The sequence below is a fragment of the Indicator indicator genome, chromosome 1, assembly GCF_027791375.1.
Source record: "Indicator indicator isolate 239-I01 chromosome 1, UM_Iind_1.1, whole genome shotgun sequence".
Classification (NCBI taxonomy): Eukaryota; Metazoa; Chordata; class Aves; order Piciformes; family Indicatoridae; genus Indicator; species Indicator indicator.
In genome coordinates, this window is record NC_072010.1 from 95,800,926 (window position 1) to 95,827,784 (window position 26,859).

At 41.4% G+C, this 26,859-nt stretch overlaps 1 protein-coding gene across 1 annotated transcript; it reads right to left on the reverse strand.

The window, feature by feature from the left end:
- Positions 1–23,873: 23,873 nt before the first annotated feature.
- Positions 23,874–24,377, reverse strand: CGGBP1 (CGG triplet repeat binding protein 1). The gene has a single exon (XM_054381593.1). The coding sequence runs from the start codon at positions 24,375–24,377 to the stop codon at positions 23,874–23,876; it is 504 nt and encodes a 167-aa protein (XP_054237568.1).
- Positions 24,378–26,859: the final 2,482 nt, after the last annotated feature.

Genomic DNA, 26,859 nt, shown 5'->3' on the forward strand with positions numbered 1-26,859 from the left:
CAGCCTTGAGAAATCTATAAGTACTACTCCATTTGTTTACCACTTTGCTCTCTCCTTTTGCTTTCTCTCGCTTTGGCCGAGCTACAGATGCTCATAATCCCTAAGTCTTCTCACTCCCACATGCAAACGTACTAAAAGTGTCTGCACCATGGACAGAAACCAGCTTACTGAGCTGCTTGAGTGAAGGAATTGATAAGTCTTACTGATAGAAGGAGATGCTTTAACCCTGATCGGCGGCAAACCCTGGGAACAGAGCGCAGCTAGAAGGAACACACAGACTGGTCAGCTCCCTAGAGGGAGTTATGCAGGGACCTGATAACAAGAACAAAGCAAAACTTAGGACAGAATTATGGAATCCCTTTATCTCTTGCCTGATGTATGCTTAAGCCTTCTGAAAAATATATGCGTTTGTGTGATACTTTCTCTCTGTAGCCAATCATGAATTTACAACCGTAGTATGGACATACGAATGACCAATTACAAGCTGCCTTCTGATGTTATGTTAACCTATATAAAGAAAAAGCTTTGTACAATAAATTGACACTTGGCTTGCATCAGGCCTCGTCCCGTCTCTCACATCGCAGCATAATGGTGACCCCAAGGAGATAACCACTACACAGTGGCCCTGCTGCGACGTCCCACAGAACATTTGAATGAGCTGCTTAAAGGAAGAAGGAAGCTGGCTGGCAACATATCATCCCTCCGGGAAGTGAGGTGAGCTGTGGGAAACTGAAATGGGGAATCAAGAGTTGTCCCCAGAGAGAGGCGTATATGAACTAATCAATGCACTCCTTAAAAAGCATGGCAAAGTTATTTCTGGCCATGATCTTGGAGTAGCACTAAAGTGGGTGCAAGAAAAAAATCCCCACAGTTACAGCATGAACAGCGGTATGGGGCAGCGGGAGGAGATGGCTCCTGGCTGGGCCATCACGAGTCTCAGAGCGGCGGTGCCAGCCACAGCAGGGAGCCAAGCGGCGACCCCCGCGCTGGCTCTGGCTTGTCCCGTGGAGGAGGCGGCAGCTGCGACTCCCATCGCTCTCGTCTATCAGCAGCGGCAATAGCATTTACAGACCTTGATTCTTTAAAGAAATGTCACAGTTTTTTCATCAAGAAATTAGTGAAAAAGCAACCTTGGAGCTGAAGGCAGTACTCATGCAGTCAGAACCTTCACTTCAAAGCTGGAAAATCTGCACATTTTTGAAGACAACAGCATGTGAACAATGAAAAGAAAAAAAGAAAAAAGTGTCTTCTCTACTGCCGTTTGCCTCCCTGCTTTTTCTCTCCCCCCCCCCCCCTTCCTTCTCCCTCCTTATCTCACTCCCTTGTTTCACTCCCTGTTGAAGGTCTGCAGAAACCTGTGTTCTGATTTTAAAGTAACAGTGTTAAGTTTTGTTAAGAAAGGTATTTCACCATTTCATGAATGCAACTGATATCTATGTATTGCTTTTATCATTACTTCTGACTGTAAGTGATTTGAGCTTATAAGTTTTTAGTGATTATGTTAAAGTATTTTTCCTAATCAACAAGCATACACACTGTGTAAATGCTACTGGTTTTATGAGTTTATAGGTTAAGGTCTCTTTTTTTCCTTTTTTCTGGTTCGAACCTCTCTCTTTTTTTTTGAGTGTGCCGGCAATTTCAAAAAGAGCTCTATATACATATGGTAAATAAGTTTTCATTTTGAAAAGCGCACTTTACATAATATAACATCTTTTTTGTTGTTTTCTTTCACATTACTTTGATGATTTAATTTGCACATAGTTCTTTAAGCTTTTAGGTCCTTTTTGGTATTAGCAGTTTATTAAGACTTTATTTTAGAAATGTTATAGAATGTTGTTTTGGTCTTTGTGTTTATAAAGGTTTTAAGATAAGGATTATATTCCTGATGCCAGCATGGCAGAACACCAGACTCAAAGGATGGGACAAACAGCAGTGCCTGTGAAGCTGACAATCAGCTGACCACTGAGTCTGACCACAGTGCCTGTTTAACTGAGATCAGAAGCACCAATCTGAAGCTGACTGCACAAGTGTCCCCGGAGGAAACATTTCATTCGGAACTGAATGTTTCAACGCCTTAATGTCATGTAATTAGAGAATATGTTTATGTAGATTTATTTGTTAACTCACCAGAATGTTATAGTTAAACAGTGGTTACCCAGGAATAGACAAATAGCCCAGCCTATCTATCTGGTAAAATTAATTCATTCTTGCAATTGTGGGGTATCGCTCCTGTTCCCTGTATTCCTTATTCCCTCACAGAGTACACTGAAGTGACTTTTGCAAAAACTAAAGAGGGGGAATGGCTGGGGCCTCTTCAGAGGCCTGGTTAAAAAAAGCTATGTATATTTTACATTTTAAAATTTAAATTTTTTGCAGCTTCCTAATGATTCCCAGGAACCCCAATGAGAGGTCATTTCAATTCTTTGACTACCATCAGTGCATTAATAACCTTGGGTGGAGGATATGCTTGTGTCTAAACAGGTTTTGGACCATATTGTGTTGTGTGGATCACGCTCGCCAAGGCCATAGGACGAGACATGCTGTGCCTCTCCATATCAACGCCTGCCAATCCCTTCAGCACCTGTCTAGTGGGCATATCAGTGAATGGGTAAAAGGACATCACTCAAAAAACTGCACCACTGAACTTGAAAAGATCATTCTACATGTGCTTCCTGGCACACTTAAAAGCTTTCATAGTTTTGGGTGTAAAGGATTTGAAAAGACAAATCTGACTAGCCTCAAGAGATAAGTATGTTAGGATTGGTAAGAATGCATTACTGTGTTGTGTTTAATTCTACATCAGACAAGGCTACTGATATTCAGGATGTTACTCCAGCAGGGAAGAGGTACAGAAATTATACTGCATGGTGCAATCGAACTGAATCCATAGAAGTGAAGAGGCATTCCCATCCTCATTATTTGCCTGCAGGTGTTTTCCTTATTTGTGGGGATAGAGCCTGGCCAGCTCTGCCCTCACAAATCAGAGGAGGACTTTGTAGTCTCAGTCCTTTAACCATTTTGGCTGACTTCACAGTCTTGCTAAAACAACAATTTATGCTTTTGCTATTTTGCTTTTTTTATTGTTTTTTTACCCTGTATATTGCAGTGTTTACAAGGCTTAATTAGTTGATCACTCAAGAGAATCCTTATCATTCAACAGGGAGGGGGAAATGAAGGAATTGATTTAGGGACCAGAGCCCCAGACACTGTCTTACTGATATAAGGAGATGCTTTAACCCTGATGGGCAGCAAACCCTGGGAACAGAGCGCAGTTAGAAGGAAAACACAGACAGGTCGGCTCCCTAGAGGCCACTGTGACCTAAGGGAGTTATGCTGGGACCTGATAACAAGAACAAAGCAAAACTTAGGACAGAATTATGGAATCCCTTTATCTCTTGCCTGATGTATGCTTAAGCCTTCTGAAAAACATATGCGTTTGTGTGATACTCTCTCTCTGTAGCCAATCATGAATTTACAACCGTAGTATGAACATACGAATGACCAATTACAAGCTGCCTTCTGATGTTATGTTAACCTATATAAAGAAAAAGCTTTGTACAATAAATTGACACTTGGCTTGCATCAGGCCTCGTCCCGTCTCTCACATCGCAGCACTTGAGGAACCAGCAAAAGATGATCCCTTCACTGAACCAGTGTCGTAAGCCCATTCAAAAGGGCTGAGGAAGCCCCGAGAGAGGGTAAGCTCTAGCCCAGAAGGGGAAGGATTAAGCCCAAGCCTGGCAGTCCAGATCTGCTGCAGCAATAAGCAGCCATAAGCAGAAATGCATCTTGCGTAACCCCCACTGTTTGCGGGAGAGAAAAGGAGCCGTAGCCGCTCCACAGCCCTGTGTCAGGGTAATGCAACCCAGGATGTCCCTGAGTGAGAGAGAGAAAATATCCTCTCCATTGAGATCAAGGCAAAGGCTGCAGCATTGTAACCTTAATGAGGAGCAGTCGCAGAAAGACTCAGCAGAGTCAGCTCACTTCGAGCCGATCCAAGGGGGAACTGTTGCTTCACTGCACCCCCCACTGAAACCCACCTACCGGGAACCGTCACCTTCCCATGACCATGGGAGAAGGAAAGCCTCGCCCCACCCATGGAGGTGGGAGGAGAAAGCAAGCCTCACCCCACCCGCGGATGTGAGGGGAGAAAGAAGGGCACCGCCCGGATTGGAGCAGACCATGGCAGACAAGCAGCAAGCCAGCGTAACCTAGCAACTTGCCTCGCTACAAAGAAAGAAAGAATGTATCTTTCCATGTGTATAACATTCAGTAACATTCTATTCAAAGTGTCCACACTTAGCTGCGTGATATTTCCAGCTTAACTTGCCTCGTGATAACATTATAAATATCTCTGTACACAGTTGCAAGCCTGTAGTGAAGGCATCAAATGCCCAGAATTATGCCCCCAAATACCAGCAAACTTGTCCCAACATGTTCTGGGAAGTCCCCCCTTCCACCCTCCTTTCAGGAGAGGAGGACAAACACTCAGGCGCCAGCCTGTCTCCTAAGGGGTAAACAAATGCTTGCACCCATCTCATGGCATGCCTATGCTCTGTCTATTTAAGGGCATAATTCTAGCTTCACCTTTTCTATAGGTTGAAGCAGGTTGTTGGCAAGTGTGCCCATTGGCTAGCTCCAGCCTAAAGAATCTATAAGTATTACTCCATTTGTTTACTCTTTGCTCTCTCCTTTTGCCTTCACTCACTATGTAGCTCGCGCTCCATAAGCTGTGAGCCTTCTCACACACAAGTATACTGGAAGCCTCTGTGAATACGGAAGCCAGTCCACCGAGTCTGCTTGAGGAATCAGCAAATAGGATGACCCCTTCGCTGATACAGAATCTCAGCGTCATACGCCCAGGAGAGGGTGAAATCAAGCCCAATCGAAAGGACTGAGGAAGCCCCAAGAGAGGGTAAGCTTTAAACCCAGTCGAAAGAACTGAGGGAAGCCCTGAGAGAGGGTAAGCTATAACCCAGAAGGGGAAAGACTAGCCCAAACCTGACAGTCCAGATTTTGCTGCAAGCTAATTAAGTAGCCATAAGCAGCCAAATAAGCAGAAAAGCATCTTGCTTAGCCCCCGCCATTTGCGGGAGAGAAAGGGAGCCGTAGCCGCTCCGCAGCCCCGTACCAGGGCGAAGCACCCGGGATTTCACCGAGGGAAAGAGAGAGCAAAAGATCGCCTCTCCATTGAAGTCAAAGTCAACAGCTGCATCATTGTGATTTAAATGGAAAGCAGTCACAGAGAGAATCGGCAGCGACAGCTCACTTCGAGCTGAGCTGAGGGGGAAAGCATTGCTTCGCCGCACCCCCCCACCGAAACCCACCTGCCAGGAGCCGCCACCTCAAATCACGAGGGATGACCCCGCGAGGGCCCTGCAGAGCCGATTCTCCATTCAGGGAGCCGCTCTAACCCCACAGACCATGGGAAGACAAAGAAAGCCAACTGCCCCTCCCTGCAGACTGTGGGAGGAGAAAGCAAACCTTGCCCCACCCGCAGAGCTGGCAGGGAGAAAGAAAGTCACCGCCTGGATATGAGCAGCCCCGGGCAGATAACCAGGGAGCCAGCGCAACTCAGCAACTTGCCTCACTAGAAAGACAGAATGTATCTTTCATATGTACAACATTCAGTAACATTCTATTCAAAGCGCCCGCGTGTAGCCGCGTGATATTTCTAGCTTAACTTGCTTCGTGATAACATTATAAATATCTCTGTATATAGTTGCAAGCCGCAAGCGCCTGGTCGAGTCTCCATCTAGTGGACAAGCGGGGGAACCTCACCCTTTTGTTCCCTGTAAATATTGTAATTGGGTATAATTGTATATACTAAATCAGTTATGGTCTTTATTATTACAACTGCGCATCCGAATCAATATATATAAAGTGATTAATCGAATATTCATAATAATAATAAAAATTAATTTTCATAATTGATATTTTCATAATTCATAATTAATAATCACCATCCTCCATCCCTAATCCCCCTCTCCATGACAAAGCCGCAAGGATCTTGTCGAGTCTCCATCTAGTGGACAAGTGGTGGAACTTCACCTTTCATTCCCTTAATTAGAAATCGATACTGTAAATATTATAATTGGGTATAATTGTATATACTGAACATGTTATGGACTATATTTTTACAACCGTGTTTTCGAATCAATATATATACAGTGATTAATCAAATATTCATAATTTTAATAATGAATAATTTTCATAATTCATATTTCATTAATTCATAATTAATAACCATTATCCTCCATCCCTAATCACCCCTCCCACCACCACCACCACCCCCCTCAGGAGAAGGGGTCCATTGGCTCAGAGGTGGTCTGTTCCACTCCCCCTTCCTGTCCAGCAAACCTATAAAAACGGTGGACATCTTGCTGCTTGCTCTCTTTCCTGCTGCGTCTGCTCGAAAGAACATTGGCTGCTACCGCTGCTTCCTGCACTGTCCACGTGGTCAGGGTCTACTTCTTCCATCTGAATCCACTTGCATCCAGGGGAATACAAGGCCATCCAGGCTTGCCTGTTACTGCTGTGTATATGTATTTTTTGTTGTTGTTGCTGTTAAAAATTTGCTTCTTCTACTTCCAAACTGATTCCAGACTATTTCTTTCATGAATTTACCTCTCCTCTCCCCTACCCATTTTTTTTTTTCTTTTCCTCCCTCTCTATCTTGCCAGGGAAAAGAGAAGGGAGAGGAATCTCAGTCTGTTATAATTTGAGCTCCTAAACTCCAGTCAGAGCTCAAACCAGCACAGGGACATTATTTCTCCTTACCTGGAAGACTAGAACTAGAACATGACTATTTTCCGCTTACTGTTGTGAAATGAATTAGTATTGGTATTCTGCTATCAGTACAACAGCAATGATTAAATCAGAACTACTAAAAATAGGTTTCTTTAGTCAGCTCATAGAATCATGACATCATCAGGTTGGAAGGAATACTCAAAGATCACCTTGTCCAATCCCCTTTTCTCATCCCACTCCCTCTCCCCCAAGGTGAGCAGGGACATCTTTAACTAGATCATGTTGCTCAGGGCTCTATCAAGTTTGATGCTGACCACCTCTCTGTTCCAATATTTCACTACCCTCATTGCAAAGAACTTCCTCCTAATATCCAACCTAAATCTACCATGATGTCACTTAAAACCCTTGCAACTTATTCTATTGCTGCATGCCCTTCTAACCAGTCCCTCCCCATTCTTCCTATAGGTTCCCTTATGATATTGAAGTGCCTCTATAAGGTCTCCGCCAGAGTCTTTTCTTCTCCAGCCTTGAAAATAAAACAACTCTCCTAGCCTGTCTTTAAAGGAGAGATGTTCCAGCCCTCTAATCATCTTTGTGGCCGTACTCTGGACCCGCTCCAGCAGGTACGTGGCCTTCCTGTGGTGAGGACAACAGATCTGGACACAGTACTCCAGGTGTGGTCTCATCAGAACAGAGCAGAATGCCTCATCATGTGACATACTTCTCAGTAGAAATGCAATTACATTAAACACCATTTTACCTGACTTCAGAAACTGTGGACTGCTTATAAAATTTGGAGAAAGAGGAGGTTGTGTAGACTAAGTTAATCTGAAAGAGAAAGTATTAGGATTTAGTGTTTCTGAAAAAAAAAAAAAAAGAAAAAAAAAACAAACCACAACCACCACCACCTCCAAAAGCAAACAAAACAAAACAGTCATAACTAGAGATGTCATCTGCCTAGGTTTTCCTAAGAACATCCTCAAGCTAGTCAGAGCAGCAAACATGAACAGATCAGTTCTTTAATGCACCTGTAACCAGTCTGATATTCCCTTATACCCATGGCCAGATGACATGTACAACAACACTCTTCCCAAAAAAATTAGTTTTGAAAAGGATGCACATTTTTTTCACAACAGATTCCAAATACAGAGGGCTTCTTTCTGCTAATTCTGAAATTTATAGCTAGTCTTTAGGAAATGAGTTTGTGCTCTCAATATTTTGTGTGTTGCTCCTAAGTTGCAGCTAGCAGAACTAATCAAAAGTTTTTTTCCACAGAATCACAAGAAGACAAAGATGTCTTACTCAAAACAGGGTGAACTACACCAGAAGACTCCATAGACTCTCTGGACAACTGTTCCAGTGTTTAATCACCTTCAACGATAAAATGTCTTTTTTTTCCCTAGTGTTTCTGTGGAATTTCTTGCATTTTTTATTCAGTTTATGCCCATTTTCTTCTAACAGCTTAATATTTCGTTTCAATACACATGATATGAAGTAGGTGGAGAAAGAAATGCTCTGTGCAAGCTCCTGATTCCACCAGTTCTTTGGATACATGTGATAGTATCAGTGTAACAATAACCTTCCTACCTCTTGTTAAAAAAAAAAAAAACAACTTTAAAAAAACATTTCTAAAGCCACAAGGTGGCATGCACCTTATCCTGTTGCTTGATGATAAAAATTAATACCTAAGACACACAGGTTATTTTGAAGGATGTAATATTAATCTCTAATTTTCAGTGTTTGACACAAAGTTTGGACAATTATGTTAAGGGCCAATATAAAATGAATGGAGCTCCATCTTCTTAGGCTTCAAAGGACTTTATATATTACTGTTACTACTGAAGGGGAAAGGAGCCTATCTTCAGAGGTTTTTCCACTACCACTTCGGGGGTCTCTGAGGCAGCAGCCATTAATAAAAGGATTTCATGGAGAAAAAGAAACAAATCCCTACCTACTTCAACCCCCTACTAGTAATTTTATTCAATGGTCATGTCACCAAGAAATGCAGTTTCAGCAATGCAACTGGTCAGTTCAGGCAAAGTTTACAGACAAAAAAAAATAATTCCAAGTTATATTCAAGTAGGAGAATGCTGACAATTCTCTCACTACCATATGCAACAACATTAGGATGCTCTGGGACAAGAGCAGGACAGGCTCAGAAGACTTACAGTTGCTGTTTTGGAGGATGGGGCAAGAAAATAGAGCTGGAAAACAGGAACATAAATTCGTATGATAAAATGACAAAAAAGGAACAAAAAAAAATCTCTTGATTGCATCTGACATTGTTGGGGGGTTTTTTTGTTTGTTTCTCAGTTTCCATATTATCAGTTGCATCCTTATGTAATGCATTTCCTGCAGTTAATGCATTTTTCCTCCAGTCATCAAATACCTTTGAAGTCAAATTCCCTTTTAACCAGGATCCTTATCCCTCACTTCCTACTGTAGAGCAGCCTTAACTGTTTACAACAAAGTGCTATTCCTGATTTGACTGGTGCAAGGAAGGAAATGGAAATATATTTGAAAGCTCTAGGGTAATTATAGATGCTTGAAAGTGGAAGTCTGGCAGCAAAAATCAATTTAAATGCAAAAGACTTCAACAATTTAATATAGCAAAAGTGGCAATTAATTTCTGAAGGGATTTTCTAGTGATCTATTCATAGACCCAGATTTGTGGGGTGGAAATACATATAACTTTTAGTAAATACAAAAGTCAAACAGACCTTTTCAAAACTCAGTTTTTGATTAACAGGCTGAAATCAGTCAGTTCCTTCCTACTCCAGATAGCCATCTTTTGCACATAGTCTTTAGAGAGGAAAAAGAAAGAAGGAAAAAACCTGCTTATGCAACAACAAAAAAACCAACCCAAAAAACCCCAACAACAACCAAAAAAACCCAGAGAAAAAAAAAGAATACCACAACAGACTCCATGACACCCAAAAGTCACATCTCTGATCTTTTTGCTAGCCAAGCTGCCCATGCATCTTACCACATGCTGCACATTCTGTGCCATGGAGAGAAATTCTTTTGACTCCTTCTTCCTGTATTCGGGGACAAACTCTATGTTGGCAACACATAAGAGTCCAACAAAATACAATGTGTCTTTGTTTGTTGCCTGAAGTGCAAGAAACAAAGATGACAGTTATCATCTGTTTGTTTTTTTTTTATTAAATTTTAAACCAAATTAATATATTCAGCCAAAGAACACTAGTTTTCACAACCAAAGCAATCTAAGTGAGTACCACAATATGAAGGTTAGTTGATCACTTTCCCTACACACAAGATAGGCTACTAATGTACAAATGAACCAGCATAATGAAGGCAATATCAACATCCTGATGCTGGAGCATCCCTAAGGACTCTTACACAGAATTAGCATCAGGGGTCCAATGGGGAGAACATAACTTTTACCAACCGATTAAACACATATGCATTTTTTTCTCTCATTTAATTTCTTTAAACCTGTTTTCTGAGAGAGACAAAGGACTTACCAGACTTTCAGTAGGCCAAGAAACACAGCAGAAGTGAAAGTTTCTAAGCAATTAAGCTAATTGGAAATGTCAGATCTGTACAATTAGCTAACAACTTAAAAATATTTTGCATAACATTTAAGAAATAAAATCACACCTCCTAAAGCCAGCAGGTATTTCTTCTCTTATAATTACTTGTAAAATCCTCAAAAAGACACCCAAAAGTCTTTCAAGCCCCATTTAAATAAGTTCTAATTTTAAAAACAGTCTTCAGGACAAGTTTGGTCCTGAACCCAATTGAAAATACTGTCTGGTACATTCACATGAGCTTTCTGCAACTCACCAAAGAAGAGCCACAGTAATGTCCAGGTTACAACTCCTAAAATAAATAGAATGAGGGTGAAGAGAATTATTTTGTTTTGAAAATTCCGTATTTATTCTTCAGTTTCAGTTTGTCATGTTTTTTCCTTGACAGAATCCTCTTTACCAGTTTATCTTCTGCACCTACCATTTGGTCTGAGATGCTAGCTACCTAAAAGAAGATGAAAGACAACAAAAATCTAGAACATTTCCAAAAGCAACTGAGTGATCAATGACTAGGACAGATTTCTATGTATATTTGTCTGTCACTGCATATACACAACAATAATTAACTTTTCAGTGTTTTAAAACTTCAGCTTGAAATTAAGGTCATTTTCTTCAAGAAGCTCACAGATTAACACAGTCAGTCCCTATTGCATAAAGATTTAAAAATACAGCTGTAGAATAACTGCAACACTATCATGCAACAGCTACCCATCATTAACCATATGAATGAATGAAGAACATATCTGCCACAATCTAATTATGGATAACTTGGCAGTTTTTAAATCCTCTTGCTTTCCAACTTGTTCTCAGATATTAGATGGGCTGGGGGCAGCTGAGCTGAGTGATGTCCATTTGGTTCTTGTGACTAGCTTTACATTATCAGGAACAAAACTAAGACTTCAAAACAGAGTTAAGCCAAACCACTTTATTTGTTTAACCAGTACCAGGTACAGCTACTACCACGATGGTCCTATTTGTAGGGAGCACTGCACTGCAACAGCACGAACAGAAAGAGGCAGTAACAATGGCACGAGCACCAGTGGGAGCAGCACATGTGGGAACAGCGCCAGCAGCAGCAAGCAGAAAGGATAGCAAGCAGGAATGGCAGCTCCTCAAGGGAAAAGGCAGCTCTCAGAAATGATGGCAGCTCGCAGAGCTGACTGCTGCAACTTCTCCATACTGCCATATAGTGACGTCTTTTATAACCTCACCCTGTTGCTAAAAATAACCATGCCCCACCTATTTGGCAGTGGGATGCATTTCCAGTACCATCACTAGGAAGTCTTCAGGATCCCAAAGTCCCTTGGTCGACCCTGGGCAGAGGCACAGGAGACTAAGATTAGGTTCCTTGTGTTGGTTCAGCATTTTGGTTTGTTTGTTTTGTAGCTATAGGGACGAAACTTTCGCAGTATAAACTGGTCTCTGAACTATGTTGAGACAAACATGTATATTTTTCAATCCCCTACAATCAGTGTACATTATCCCTCTTTAGACCAGAAGTAGACAATGTTGAATTACCTTACACTGTCAGCAGCTGAGATGTATAGACAGAAGTACTGCAAAATAGCAGCTTTTCGGCAACAGTTTGGTAGCATAACCTAACAGGGCGTCTCATGCCCCAAATCTTAGCTATGTTTATGGTACTTTGGTGATGAAGCAGACAAACATTCAGCTATTTGTTCGTCCCTTTGTAGGAACTGAGAGAGAGGGGTTATCATGACATTAAAGTTACCTGTCTTTATTCCAGTACTATGGTTTGGCATCTTCCTTCCAAGGAACCAGTCAGCATATGGATACCTCCCAGCTCATAGTCCAAATTACACTGCTGCACCCCTTACCCTCTCCCCCCTGGCAAAAGCCCCCAAACCTCAAAAAACCAAAACCAGAATTTTCCCTACACAAGTAAGCTCAACCCACTTATTCCTCAGAGAAAAAGCCTCTACTTCCTTTCAAGATGACGAGCAGAGGGTATGGATAGCCTCCTTCTGCATGTCTAGATCACTCTGCAAAGTGCCCTACAGTGAACAAGAAGATATCTTACCCAGATATGAAAGACTGGTATGAAACCACCTCTGCATTTGCAGAAATATTGTCTACTTTCTGTAAATATACATATATCTACAGTTTGGTCTGTTCTAGGAAGTTCCTACTAGGCATTTTCTTCTGCAGGAGATGGTCAGCACATTTAAGCATACAAGCAGTGTGTATCAGTTGCTACAGGTACAGCAAAAGCTGCCTAAGGAAATCTCTGAGACTTCATAAAATTCTCTGTTGGACATCACCTGTGATAAATACTTTGTTGTGAGATCAGCTAGAGGTCAACTGCCTTTCCTCAAGTGAATACATTTTTTAATCTCTGCAGATATTCCTGGGCTACTCAGGACATAGATGCATTGAGTATGAAGGCAGGCATTGTGATACCCAGCAGCACCAGAATTAGAACTATATTAAAAAACTAACCTTGAATATCCTACTTATATCACAACTACGTAATGTTGTCACACTAACAAGGAACAAGCAAAGAAAATTATTCCAAATCCACATTGATTCCAGTGAGAGGGAAGCTCTCAAGAGGCTGCATTATGAAGTTCTGAGTTCTACACGACTGGAGGTGTTGGCAAACATCACTGAGAAATAAGCAACAAGAGTTTTAGCGTGAAGTCTTCCATGAAACACAAAACAGATTGAGACAAAAAAGATCAGTGTCAGGATCCCAATATATTCAAAGAAAAATCTGCTTTTGTTTGTTTATGTGTTTTAGGAATAAGCAGTTTTAAAGGCATTTTCAGAGTGCGTCTACCTCATCTGACAGCGGATTTTATGCTGTTTGTGACCTGGGACCTACTCAGAGATAAGACATTTCTCAACAATGCCAGTTCAGGGTGCACTCTACTGAGGGACATATACCTTTCCCTTTCAGTGACCACATACCAAAGAGTTTACAACGACACCAGAACAGATGCACAGAGCATAACTTGTGTGGATGTGGCTCTTCCCTAGGCTCAATGGACACTCCTTATCCTCTGTAGAGCTACAAAAGGGGCAGACAGCGAGGAGAACGACTACAATGAGCTTCTAGGCTATTTACCATAATTTAATTCTTTGAAGTTTCTCAGAAGGTAAACTGCAAGAGCGTGTGACCTGTTGTGAACTAAAAGGTGTGTACACAAGACTCATTTTTCAGGCCTACTCATTATATTTTACTTAAGGAGGGAGAAAACTATGAAAGTCAGGAAGTACTCAGCTAAGAACTGCATTCCAAATATTCAGTGTTGGATGCTGATTAATACAACAGCTACAAAAACTATTTGCTTTATACCCAGGAAATGCCAAGTATAATTACTTAAATTACTGTGGTGAAGGCACCATATGCCCAGAATTATACCCTAAATACTGTAAAACTTGTCCCAGTATGTTTGGGAAAGTTCCCCCTTCCACCCTCCTTTCCAGAGTACCGGAGTGGGTACTCAGCCCAGACTTGAGGGGGACAAAGGCCCAGCCACCAGCCAGATGGCATAAGCAACCCCAACTTGCTCTCTAAGGGGTAAACAGCAACATGCACCCATTGCATGGGATGTTCATGCAACTGCCAAGTAAGGGTACAATTCTAGCTTCACGCTTTCTATAGGCTAAATCTGATAGTTGAAAAGAGTGCCCGTTGGCCAAATCCAGCCTTGAGAAACTGACAAGTATTACCCCAACTTGTAAACAAGTCGCTCTCTCTTTGCCTGAGCTTTGTAAGCTCTCTCTCTGCTATTAAGCTCCACTCACATGAATACTAATAGCCTCAGCAATTCAGAGAAGCCGACACCCCAGTGTAGTGAAGGCATCACATGCCCAGAATTATGCCCCCAGATACCAGCTAACTTGTCCCAGCATGTTCTGGGAAGTCCCCCCTTCCACCCTCCTTTCAGAAGAGGAGGAACAAAAGGCTCAGGCGCCAGCCTGTCTCCTAAGGGAATAAACAACTGCAGGCACCCCATCTCAATGGCATGCCTATGCTCTGTCCACCTAAGGGCATAATTCTAGCTTCACCTTTCTATAGGTGGAAGCAGGTTGTTGGCAAGCGTGCCCATTGGCTAGTTCCAGCCTCGAGTGTCTATAAGTATTGCTCCATTTTGTTGCCATGTCGCTCTCTCCTTTTGCTTTCACTCGTTATGTGACTCACGACGTGTTACCTGTAAGCCTTCACAAGCAAGTGTACTGGAAGCCTCTGCAAATACAGAAGCCAGCCCATCGAGCTCGCCTCGAGGAACCCGCAAAGGACACCCCTTCGCTGGTAGAGAATATCAGCGTCATACCCCCTAGAAAGGGTAAGAAAGCCCAAAGGGGGAAGGACTAGCCCATGCCCGGCAGTCCACATTTGCTGCAAGCTAATTAAGTAGCCACAAGCAGCCATAAGCAGAAACACATCTTGCATAGCCCCCGCCGTCTGTGGGAGAGAAAGGGAGCCATCCACTGTAGCCGCTCCACAGCCTGTATTTCCCCTGAGGGAAAAAGAGAGCAAAGGCAGCCTCTCCATTGAAGTTAAGGCAATGACTGTACCATTATAATTTAAATGGAAAGCAGTCGCCGAGAGAAGCGGCAGTCAGCTCACCTCGAGTCGAGCCAAGGGGGGAAGCATCGCGTCACCGCACCCCCACCGAAACCCGCAGACGGGAATCGCCCTCGATCGTGAGGGCCGACCACCAAAAGGACCTGGCCCTGCTGAGCCAATCCTCCAGTCAGGGAGCCAGCCCCTCCCCGCAACCGCGAGAGGACAAAGAAGCCAAACGCCCCTTCCCACAGACTGCGGGAGGAGAAAGCCAACCTTGCCCACCCCCACAGAGCCAGGAGGGAGAAAGAAAGTCACCGCCCGAACAGGGCCAGCCTCGGGCAGAAAGCAGATACCCAGCTAGCCCGCGTGATCTGGCAATTTGTCTCGCTGCATGTATCTTTCATGTGTATAACATTTAGTAACATTCCATTCAAAGCGCCCACACGGAGCCGCGTGATATTTCCAGCTTAACCTGCCTTGTGACAACATTATAAATATCTCTATACCTAGGTAGCAGCCTCAAGCGCCTTGTCGAGTCTCCATCTAGTGGACAAGCGGCAGAACTGCACCCTTTCGTACCCTTAATTAGAAATTTACTGTAAATATTATAATTGGGTATGACTGTAAATACTAAATCAGTTATGGTCTATATTATTACAACTGTGCATCCGAATCAATATATATAAAGTAATTAATTGAATATTCATAATAATAATAAACAATAATTTTCATAACTCATATTTTCATAATTCATAATCACCATCCTCCATCCCTATTCCCCCTCTCCACGACAAGATAGCATAGTCGGCAGGATACACAACAGCAAAATATTTTCCATAACTGGGAATACAAAATTACAGCTCCAGATTTGGAGTAGGCTAAACAAAATTAGCAAAAACTCAAACCGTATTTTTGCAAAACTAAATTAATTCAGCAGCAAACACGCTGTCCTCTTGACATCTTGTTTTATACAGATGCAAGAGGAAAATCAAATTTTTTGACCAAAAAGTTTTCCAATTGGAAAGGGAACAGAGGCATATCGCAATTCATTCGAGTTGCAGATAGGAAAAGAAACCATGTCCGCCTTCAAGGCATAAGGACAACCAAATGCTACCTTTAAAGTATTCAGGACATTCGACTCATGATTCTCACTTTTCTTGATAAATCTCACAAGCAGGAGCCAGCTGATCTTAATTCAGCAGATTGCCCAACACCAGGCTGTGATCGACCTCAGCTCAAACCCCCCCACCAGAGGGTGGGGAGTTACCAAACCAGTTCTGCAAGTCAGAGCAGGACCCACATTCCAAGGCAACAACGGAGCCATCAGCCTCAACGACCTGCAATCTCCACAACAAAAGCGAAGTCCTTTGACTTAGAATCGCTAGGCAACGGCATGCCAGCAGAGAGGAGCAATCAGGAAACCCAACCTCCTGCAAAAAAGAAGCTAATTCAGCTCAGCATCTTGCACAGTGTCCCAGCGAAGGAAACTCACCGTGGCCGACAAGCCACAGCCCCGACAGGGGAGGAACACAGCACGGCCAGAGAAGGGAAGAACAACGCTCTCAAGCATCTCCTTCTACCATCCTGGGCAGATACAGACACTGCACCGGAAGAGGACTTCCGCACAGTTCCTGAATTCCAACAGAGGAATTCCTGCCACTAATGACAAAGCCCAGGAAGGCTGGTGAGCCTTAGTTTACCCAAGGAATCAGCAAAGGAAAGTCTGTCCCTGAAGCCCCAGAGAGCCAGCATCGCATTGGCCAGCCCCGCTGGTCAGAAGAAGAGCCCGCCGTGTCTTAAAGAGGACTGGACGCCCGAGGGTTTGCCTTGACCCAGACGGGGAAGCGACTAGCCCAAGTTAGGCACACAACCCTGTGTGTCAGCTTGGAAGGCAATAACAGTGCCTAGCTGTAGCCTGCCTTACCCAGCCCTTTTCAGCAGAGAAGAGGAGCCACCACTTCAGCCTGCTCCACAGCCCTGTAAACCCGAGGGTAATTTAAAGTCGGGACCATCCTGAGAGAGAGTCCTACCCTCTCCTTTGAGCCAAGCAAAGGACTGCCTCATAACTTTAAAATGGGGAAACAGTCGCTGAGAAGAATCAGCATCACCGCTCCACTTGGAGCCAAGCAAGGGGAAGCCACTGCTCTGTGCAGCAGCACCCCTTCCCCGAGGCCACTCGCACTGGCCCAAAGCCCGTCACTGCACGAGGGCTGACCACAGCTCCACCTGTCATAGCACATGCTTTCCACAAGCTAACATTCAGTTTAAGGCTGGTGTCCAGCTCAAGCCTCTGCTTGAATTGCCTCTGAAACATTGTAACTCTCCTGTATATAGTTAAAGCAGCTGCAGTGGCTTGTCCAGTCGGTATCTGGTGAACAAGCAGTGGAACTGTACCCTTCATTTCTTTAATCGAAATTAATTCTGTAAATATTATAATTGGGTTCAAATTGTACCTAATAAACCAGTTATTGGATATATTTCACAATCGTGCACTAGAATCTGTATATAAAATAGTGATTCATCAATTATTAATAATTTCAATATTTAATAAATAAATTAATTTTCATAATTCATAACCTCTCCATCACAATTACATAATTAGTTTCAGATAACATTGCAATTCAGCTATCGCCATATATGAAATTATTTAATTACTTTAATTCTTCATGACAACGTTCATACAACAATTCCCTTCTGTATCTTCTTGGGGAAAACCAAAGCATTTAATCTACTTTAAAGCTGCCTTTCTTGCATATAAGGAAAGTTGCCTTTCTTGCATATTTTTGGAAAGACATGCTGTCACAACACCAAAAAAGCTTTTTAGTATTGTCACACTGACATTCCCACTACTTCAGTTGTCTGGAAATAGTTGTTACTAGCAAATATGAAGATACATGTTCATCCTGCAGATTAAGTTATAAATCAGAAAATTATAACAGTGTTTAATACTTGAGAATTTGATTATAAGAAATTTAATAGTGTCACAAAGTGTATGAAATCAAAAATGCTTAAGTCACCTACTTACACATGTCCATCTTCAGGTTTGGCTGCTGGGTAATCATTTTTTTCATCCATTCCAGCAGATTTAGTTAGCCCCAAATTCCTTTTTCCTATGGGTGTGATTCCATGAAAGAGTCAATATGATACTTAGAATTGAGGGCTAGCTCTTTTCTGGCAGGAACTAGAACCATTCAGAAGTTTAGAAGCAGAGCCCTTTCTTGGCCGAATATCAACAAAGTGAATCATGGGAGGGTAAAAGCTAAAGGAAGGAGCCTAGCTGCAAATTCCTTTGTCTTAGGGTTGTGCTTCCTTTAGAGAGTCAGAATGACACTTAGAATTCAGGGATACCACTTTCCTGGCAGGAATTCAACCACTGATAAGCCTTTTTTCAAGAAGAGCCCTTTGTCAGTCATATAGAAACAAAATGGAGCATTCGAGGTTGTAAGCTAAAGGAAAGAGCCTATGACGGAATTCCTTTTCCCTATGGGTCTGTTTCCAGGAGAGAGTAAGAATGATGCTTAGAATTCAGGCCTACCACTTTTCTTTCATGAACTGCAACCATTCATAAGCCTTTTGGAAGCACAGCCCTTGCTCGGCTGAATAGAAACGAAGTAGAGCATTTGAGCTTGTAAATGAAAGGAAACTGTCAAATTCCCTTCTCCTAGAGTTGTGCTTCCTGGAGAGAGTCAGAATGATGCTAAGAATTCAGGGCTACCTCTTTCCTGGTAGGATCTGGAACCATTCATAAGAAATTTTGAAGCAGAGCACTTTCTCAGCCACGTAGCAAAAAACTGGAGCATTTGAGGTTATAAGCTAAAGGAAAAGGCCTAGCCCTAAATTCCTTTTTTCTAATGGGTGTAATTCCAAGTGAGAGTCAGAAGAATACTTAGAACCAAACATCAACAGTCTTGGAGCAGAGCCCTTTTTGGGCCCAATAACAACAAAGCCCTAAATTCTAAGCATCATTCTGACTCTGACTGTGTAGAAACACACCCCTAGGAAAAGGCATTTGGGGCTAGGCTATTTCCTTTATCTTTTACCCTCCAACGTTTTCTTCATTGCTATCTGGCCCAGAAAGGCCTCTGCTTCAAAACTGCTTAGGAATGGTTGCAGCTCCTTCCAGGAACATGCTAGCCCTGAATTGTAAGCATCATTCTGACTCTCTCCTTGAAACACATCCCTAAGACAAACTAATTTTGGGCTAGGCTCTTTCCTTTAGCTTTTATCCCCCAATGCTTTGCTTTGTGTCTATTCAGCCCAGAAAACGATCCGCTTCAAGCTGCTTAGAAATAGTTGCAGCTCCTGACAGGAAAGTGCTAGCCCTGAATTCTAAGCATCATTCTGACTCTCTCCTGGAAACACACCTGTGGGAGTCAGTGGGTTCCTTGGCCCTGAGGAGTTCAGCCTTGATGAAACAATGGCTTTGAGCTAAGTGCAAATGCTGTATGAGGAGATTTCCATTAGGAAACAGAACGTTGGTTAATTTCCAGCAGCTAAAACAAAAAAGAACTGTGCATAGTAGCAGCAGACCAATCACCATTTGCAGTAGAGTGTGTGAACTGAAGGCTTTACCCTATCAGATGTGTGCTGATAGCGCATAGCTTAGCAGTAGTAGCACAATGTAATAATATGTAATAATATGTATGTAACAGTAGCACAAAGAATGTAATAATAAAGGTCTCTGATCTGCGCAAAGTCAGAGTCCATGATCAATTGCCACACACACTCCTAGGAAAAAGGAATTTGGGGCATGTAACAACTTCAGAATTTATCTTCCAGCAATATTTTAATATAAAAACTTAAATGGTTTGTTCTGGTTTTATTTTCTAATAAGAAGTCTTATGGCAGCCTCACTCTAGTCCATTTGTGTGGCCATTTTCCATCAGCAAAACATCCCTAGGGTAAGCTTTGTTTTAAAAAAAATGTATTTTGAAAATAAAACACAACCTTAAAAGTGTACAAAGACAACAAGCTGTCAAATTGCACAAAGTTGGCAGTGAGAACAATGTGTATCTTGCCTTTCTTTATACATAGAGATCATCCTTTCCAAACTCCCAGATTTAATTTTTTCTCTGAAAATCAGATAATTATGCTGTAAGATCTAGCAGGGAGTATTTAACTGTTCAGCTCCGTTATGGATGTAAACTACAGCACAGGAAGTTCTACCTCAACACGAGGAAGAACTTCTTTACTGTAAGGGTCACAGAGTATTGCAACAGGCTCCCCAGAGAGGTTGTGGCACCTTCTTCTGTAGAGACTTTCAAGACCCATCTGGATGTGTTCCTGTGTGAACTACACTAGATTATATGGTCCTGCTCTGGCAGAGGGGTTGGACTCAATCTTCAGAGGTCCCTTCCAACCCCTAACATCCCGTGATCCTGTGAACTGCTAAAAGTTACTCTGGCTAAAAACAGTCCTTCAATCATAAGAATATCTCATACTTTGCAGAACCAAGTTTCTCTCTTAATTGAAAAAGAGTTTTCCCTTTCATTTTGTCAAATGTTTCCCTTATGGACCTGCGAAATTACAAAATGGATTCAAAATGCTAGAACTTGCCTTTTTTCAAGAATATGTGAGCTGAAACTATCATGGTGCATACACATAACAATATTCCTGTTTGTATTTTACTCATTGAAAGTGTTGTTACAAGAAAAGCACTTTGGAGTAATTTTAGCTGTGAGTTGGCTTTACTGATACAAGTACATGGTCAGAGAAGCAAAATTTATTCTTTTGCTATTTATATTACATTTAGAGCTACAAACATATTAATAAAACCAACTGGCTAAAAGAATCCCTTTAAAGATTGGTCTCTACATATGAATGCAAAATGAAAACCAGACATAGCTGCCATTCTCCCTTTACTTCTGAGAGTAGTCTCCTGGGAATACACAGAAAAATAATGCATTATGCTTGAAAAAACAAAAAAAAAAGGAAAAACCCCATGGAGACTGTTGAACAACTTAAGCACAACCTCTGTTCTAAGTAATTATTACTTAGGTTTCGGTATACCAGAAAACTTCCACTGTGATTCTTCCTGAAGATCAAGAGCAATTAAATCAAGGCTATACTTTATCTAATATTGGCAATATTATGCTCTGAACTTAAGTGTTTGCAGGACTCTGAAAATAAGTGCAACTATTTGTTCGTGATATGGTTGTGTCCACAATTATAAACATATTTATTATTCTTTCTAGATGACCTGGCATTATCACATTATGAAAAATTATTGCAATGGATCAGTATCTTGATTTTCACTAAACCTGAAAAATGTTATGGTTTGGGGGGTTTTACACAAAATTATCCTATTATTAAGACACCAGTGACTTAGAATTTTCACATTCTAATTAAGTCAGTTACACTTAAAATCCTGAAAACTAAATTTTGCTTCCACATTCGTTAAGTTAGTAGCTCATGGCTACACTATGATTCCTCACCATGCTCATACCCTCTGCACCATCTCTGCTTAAAAAATTCAACTGGTACTAATTACTGAAAATATTACAAAATTGTATTAATTCTGTAAATTGAGGCTTTGCACACAGACTGCTCTGTAAGTAGATTAAGTTTTTGTGAAACCAAGTGTTCCAATATTGCTTTGCTTTATTGAAAATTTCTGGTATTCTTTTTTTAACAGAAGTTGTTGAAGTTATTAACTTTTGGTTTTATGGAAAACCATGTAAGTGAAAGTAGCTTGATTTTTTTTCCAGTCCTCAAAAGCCTGTTTAATGTTTCCATTAAGCTTTTCAAAATGTCTGTCAGTTGGCCAGTCAAGGGAAAAACATACAGCATTGGATCCTATATAAAACGGTTATGGGATGCAGCCTGTGAAATTCCATGTTAGCAAGAACTGAGCTAACTATCCCAAATTCACACCTTTTAATTGTAACATCTGCTCTAGATGCTTTTGTTTAATGGAAGTCTGTTTTCTCAATTCCTTGTTTTTTTCTAAGATAGCATACAAAAGGTTAGAAAATTAAAAAATAAAAGCAAGGATGTTGTTTCACTGTAATGAAACAGCATCTGTAAAAGAACACTTTCCATTATTGTCAGGACAAAGAAGACAGTTCATCTTTCACTTGTCTTAAGGAGATTTTTAGATCTAGTCCAAGGCAGTTGGTAGTCTTAAGCTATTGCAAATCTTGTGCAATAGCAAATGATATTTTGGAATGCAATTTTTGATATGTACGATTAGAGAAAAAAAATTATTAGTGCTATTTCTGTCTGAAGTTCTAAACCAGCAACCAATATAATTGATAGGATTGCTGTGACTGCGTGCAGCTCTGCAAGCTTCAACAGGGACCAAAGGTACAGCAGTGTACTGAGTACCTGTGTACTAGTACACAAGGACAAGCAGCTACCTGATATTTAGTTTTGTCGGTTTATTCAAATAGGTCCCATAGCAGGTGGCTACAAGACCAGGTTATAACATAACAGAAGTGCATTTCTGGAGAAGCTAATTGTACAAAAATCAGTTGTTGCTAAGTATCTGTCTCTCTCAATCCAGCAATAGCTAGGGAAATAGCTACAGAAACAAAATTGGCATGTTACTTTGTCTCTTTTTAGCAATTACATAGTATTACTGTAAATATCTGGATTAAAAGAAGTACTGAGAAAGACATACTGTCAAGCTCTGCTTGTGAAAGGAAGCTGAACTGAACTGGCTCCACTAGAAGTAGTTAAAGCATGGTTACATTATTGTATCCACTGAGTGGAGGATTTCTGTGCTTCGCACCTGCCTGAATCCAGAGCATCTCAAGAAATTCTACAGCAAGTAGGAGCTGGTCATATTCCATTCAAAACCTTTATAGAGCACTTACATCAAGTGAGCCATTTGGCACAATAATTTGGAATAGCTCAGTAATAGTTCACTACATTTGGGAGAGGGTAACATTACTGAAAGTTTTCATTTTCCCATTTTACTTTTTGACAGCCTTGGCACAGAGTAAGAAATGCAGCATAGCTTCAAAATATACATGCACTTACAGGCATTGAACAGCTTTTTGATTACTATTTTGATCACTTTACATCCTTTGTCCAAAAGGCTGAGGACAAGGCCAGAGATGTAGAGGACTTTCAGGGAGAGATGGAGAAGCATCTTCTCCTGTGCATCATGTAAAAGCTTTTTCAATTTCATAATTCAGTGTCTCCCTCACCCCTGATTTAGATTTAGCATCCTTTGTCCCACTAGTAAGAAAAAGGCATTCATCCTCTCTACTAAGATCGTGTAAGTTCCATTTGGCAGTAGCTGCACTGTGAATCACACTCAAGTAACTGGTTTGTCTACTCGACTTCCAAAGATTGGCACTGAAACTGAAGGGGACATTTTAAACTAAGACAATGAAACTGATTTTTTTTTTAAAGCATGCATGACAAACCTGCAGAACTCTTAGCTTCCTGAGAATAGTGGAGTTCAGAGGTCAGTATTGGCTATTTAAGTTATAAATGAATACATCCACAGTTGTACCAAATAGGATACAAGAGTATTACAGAAGAAAAAGATTTCCTGTAAATCAATGTAAATCAATGTAAAACAATCTTGAACAGGAATTCGTAATAATTCTGTCCCAACAGAACAGTTGTATTTTAACTAACCATTCTTGCATTTCAAATGTGCAGCACTTCTTGGTCACTCATGGAGAGGATAATGGACAAAGCAACCCACTGACACGATTAACAGTCCCTATTTCATTGTCTTCCTTGTATATTGAGATGCACCATTTAGGTAAGTGAAATCCTCCACTGAAGTGCCTTTTTGTTAGCATCAGTTACAGCTTGACTGAACACATATAAGGTGTATGCCTGGTATGTTCCCTACATTCATTATGAGTTCTACATCAATGTAGCTCTGAAGTCTACAGCAGGGTTAACAACAGTCCATGACATATCACTACGTTCACAAATTGATTGTCATTTTTACAATAATACAAAATAGCTTGTAAAACCAATATGTAACACTGTATATATGCATGAATATAAAAATAAACCACACCATCAATACGAAAAACTTCACAATGATGATAACAGTTTTCTTGTCAACGGTCTTCAGTATTGATGAGTTGGTTCTCATTGTCATACCCATCAGGCAGGTATGCTTTCCTTAGCTGATCTGACTTAGGTATTGAACCACCATTCTTGACATAGCGGGACAGGAAGGCTCGCACAGATGGATGATCAGCCTTCTCAAGTGGAATATTAGCTTCCAGGCACATTTTCACAAAGTCCTGGATGACGCTGTTTTTCTCTGTCTGGGCAGTACTGTTGCATTGAAGGGAGGCAGTCAGAGTCCTTTGCTTCTTCCTGACATTCTGTTCTTCGAACTCTGCCTTTCGCTTTGTGTGTGTTTTAGACTTGAGGTGGTCATTGATTGCAGACTTGCGAACGTGATTCAGAACCACATTGCAGGAAGTACAGAAAAGTTTTCCTCCATCTTCATGCAGCTCACTGCCAAACTCAGTTACACGATCCTGAGGAGTTACATACAAAGCAGTCTTCGAGCGGTTACGTGATGGAGCAGACTTCACTCCAAATCGTTCCATTGTTGCCTTCAGTGAACTTTACCTGAAAATTAAAAAAGAAGTAGTAAAAGAGTGCTAGTAATTTCAACCAAATAATTCCAGATGCAGTCTTTTCAATATGCAACAACAACAAAAAAAACCCCCAAACAACTACACATATGAAACTATTTTTGGAAAGGAGACTGAATTTCCTCATGGATCAGAGTAAAACACTTTTTAGTTTCTACAGCTATAAAGGTCAACCCTCAAACCTCAATCTGTTCATCACTGAAAAAAAAATATAAAGGCTTTTTGGTTTTTCTTGAAGACAATTTTTATTATTCATTCTTTAGGGTAAAAGGCTTGCTTTTAGTACTTTCAACATATTTGACCATTCATTAGTTATGCTGAGTCTGTATTTTTCTGTTTACTTCCTGAAAAATGTGTATTTATTCTGACAGCAAAAGCTCAGACGTCCAAGTAACAGGCAAGAAATCACAAAAGCCAGTAAAAAAACAAACTACAAAAGAATTCAAACCAAATAGAGAAACCAAACCTGAACTTTGTTTGCATTTCTTGGGAAGACCCCACACTTTTGCTCGAGCTCAAGTCACAACTATTACATTGAACCTTTATTCAAAAGCAAATCATTTTGTCATTGCAACTAGAGACTGCTGAAACTGAAAACTACATATATTTTAAAGTAAAATAGGAATCTGTATTTTCAAGACAACTTTTCTAAGACAGGTAACTGATAACTATGAGAGACACTTTCTAATTGTCATGGTTTTAGCCAGTTGGATCTACTGCTGAGTATTTGACAGCATGCTAACGTCATGCCAGCTTTAAAATTAAAGTACTGCCTGAAGCAAAGCATCATGGGGCTTGTAGTTCAGATTGTCATAACAGGCCTTCTGGTTCTGGTTGCTGCTTCCAGTTTCTGGTTTTGGGATGCTGGTCTTTTCTGCTGGGCTGGCCATGGGTTTGAGTGGTTTTATCACTGGCTTCTGTTGCTGCTTCTGTTTTTCCTGTCCTTTTCTGCAAAGTAGGTTAAAGTAATTGTACATTGTATCACTTCATTAAACACTCCTTATTCCAACCCATGCATTTTTTGCATTACTTTTCCTCCTGTTCTGGGGAGAGAGGGTGGAATTGTGAGAGTGGACTGTTGAAACCAGGACAGTCTATTTGGGCACCCAGTGTGGAGCAAAGGGGTCAGATAGTAAGGCAGGATAATGAGAGGATTCAATTAAGGCTCATTAAAAGAATTTTGTATACTTTTCTTTTCCATAGTATTTGCTGTATTGATGTATCTGCTTTCTGGGGGTGGATGGAGCTATGTGCGGGGGCTGACGTGCTGTGGCCTGGCCCTCATTACATTACATACATCCTTACGCACCTGTTCTCAATGTCCTGTTTCTGGTGGTGCTTATCACCTCAGGGAAATGGCTTAAAGCTATGGTGTTGCTCTGCTGGTTACTGGAATATTGTGATATGGCTATTCCACTAGCCACTTGGTGTAGATGTAATGTCATCCAATTGATGGGCAGACTGATGCAGGTTTTTCCCATGAATGCCACCTGGAGATCTGCCTTGCAGCTGGATAATCATGATGGGCAGGATGTGCGGGCAACTGCCTAGGACGGTAGTCACCTCCACCGTCCTGGAATTTCACCCCTGAACAAATGCAAAATCCTGACAAACTGTTAAAATATTTGGCAAAAGTGTGTCACCAGTCCAGAAGTTCCTGAGAAACAGAAATCACTGTGATGTTATTGGGCCTGGCCCGTACCTATTGAACCATTCTCATCACTGTTCAAAGCGCTCATGGGCAGACCAGCAGGCACCATGGCTACTCAGACCCCAACAGCAGGCATGGCAGCCGCACCAGAGAACCAGCCTGTGCCAGTATCTGTCACCCCTGTACAGAAAAAGAAACATACAAGGAAAGCAGTTCATCTTGCAAATGATGAGAATGAATGAGGATTATCAAGAAAACAAGAGGAAGAAACAGATGTAGTCACTTGTTCTTTATCCCTGACCTTGAAACATGGCTCAACAGTGAACGGAATGGCTAACAGGCTGCTGCAATGAGGCAATTCTCTCTTTCTCTGTACAGGCCTGTCCCAGAGAGGTCTCAGGAACTGTCCCAGGAGGTCCATAAACCTCAAAAAGAGCATGCTCTAGTCCACACCTTTATGGTCCCATTACAGCAGGCACTTCTGTGACTGAGAGAGAATCTGGGAGGTACACACCATAGTGTACCCTATGATTTTACTTACATGACCATGGGGAAGTGGGATGGAAACCCCACAGCAGTCCTAACTGCATGAGTCTGTGAATTACAAGAAAATTCTCCCTGGAATAATGATGCCCCAATTTCCAGTGGAAAATCACCCCAAAAAAGCAGAACTACTGATACTGTTTCTGATTCTCCTGAAAGGACTTACAAAGCATCTTTACAGGACTCAAGTGATTCTATTCAGAATTAGAGAGGCCCTGCCTCCAACCAGGTGAAGTAGAG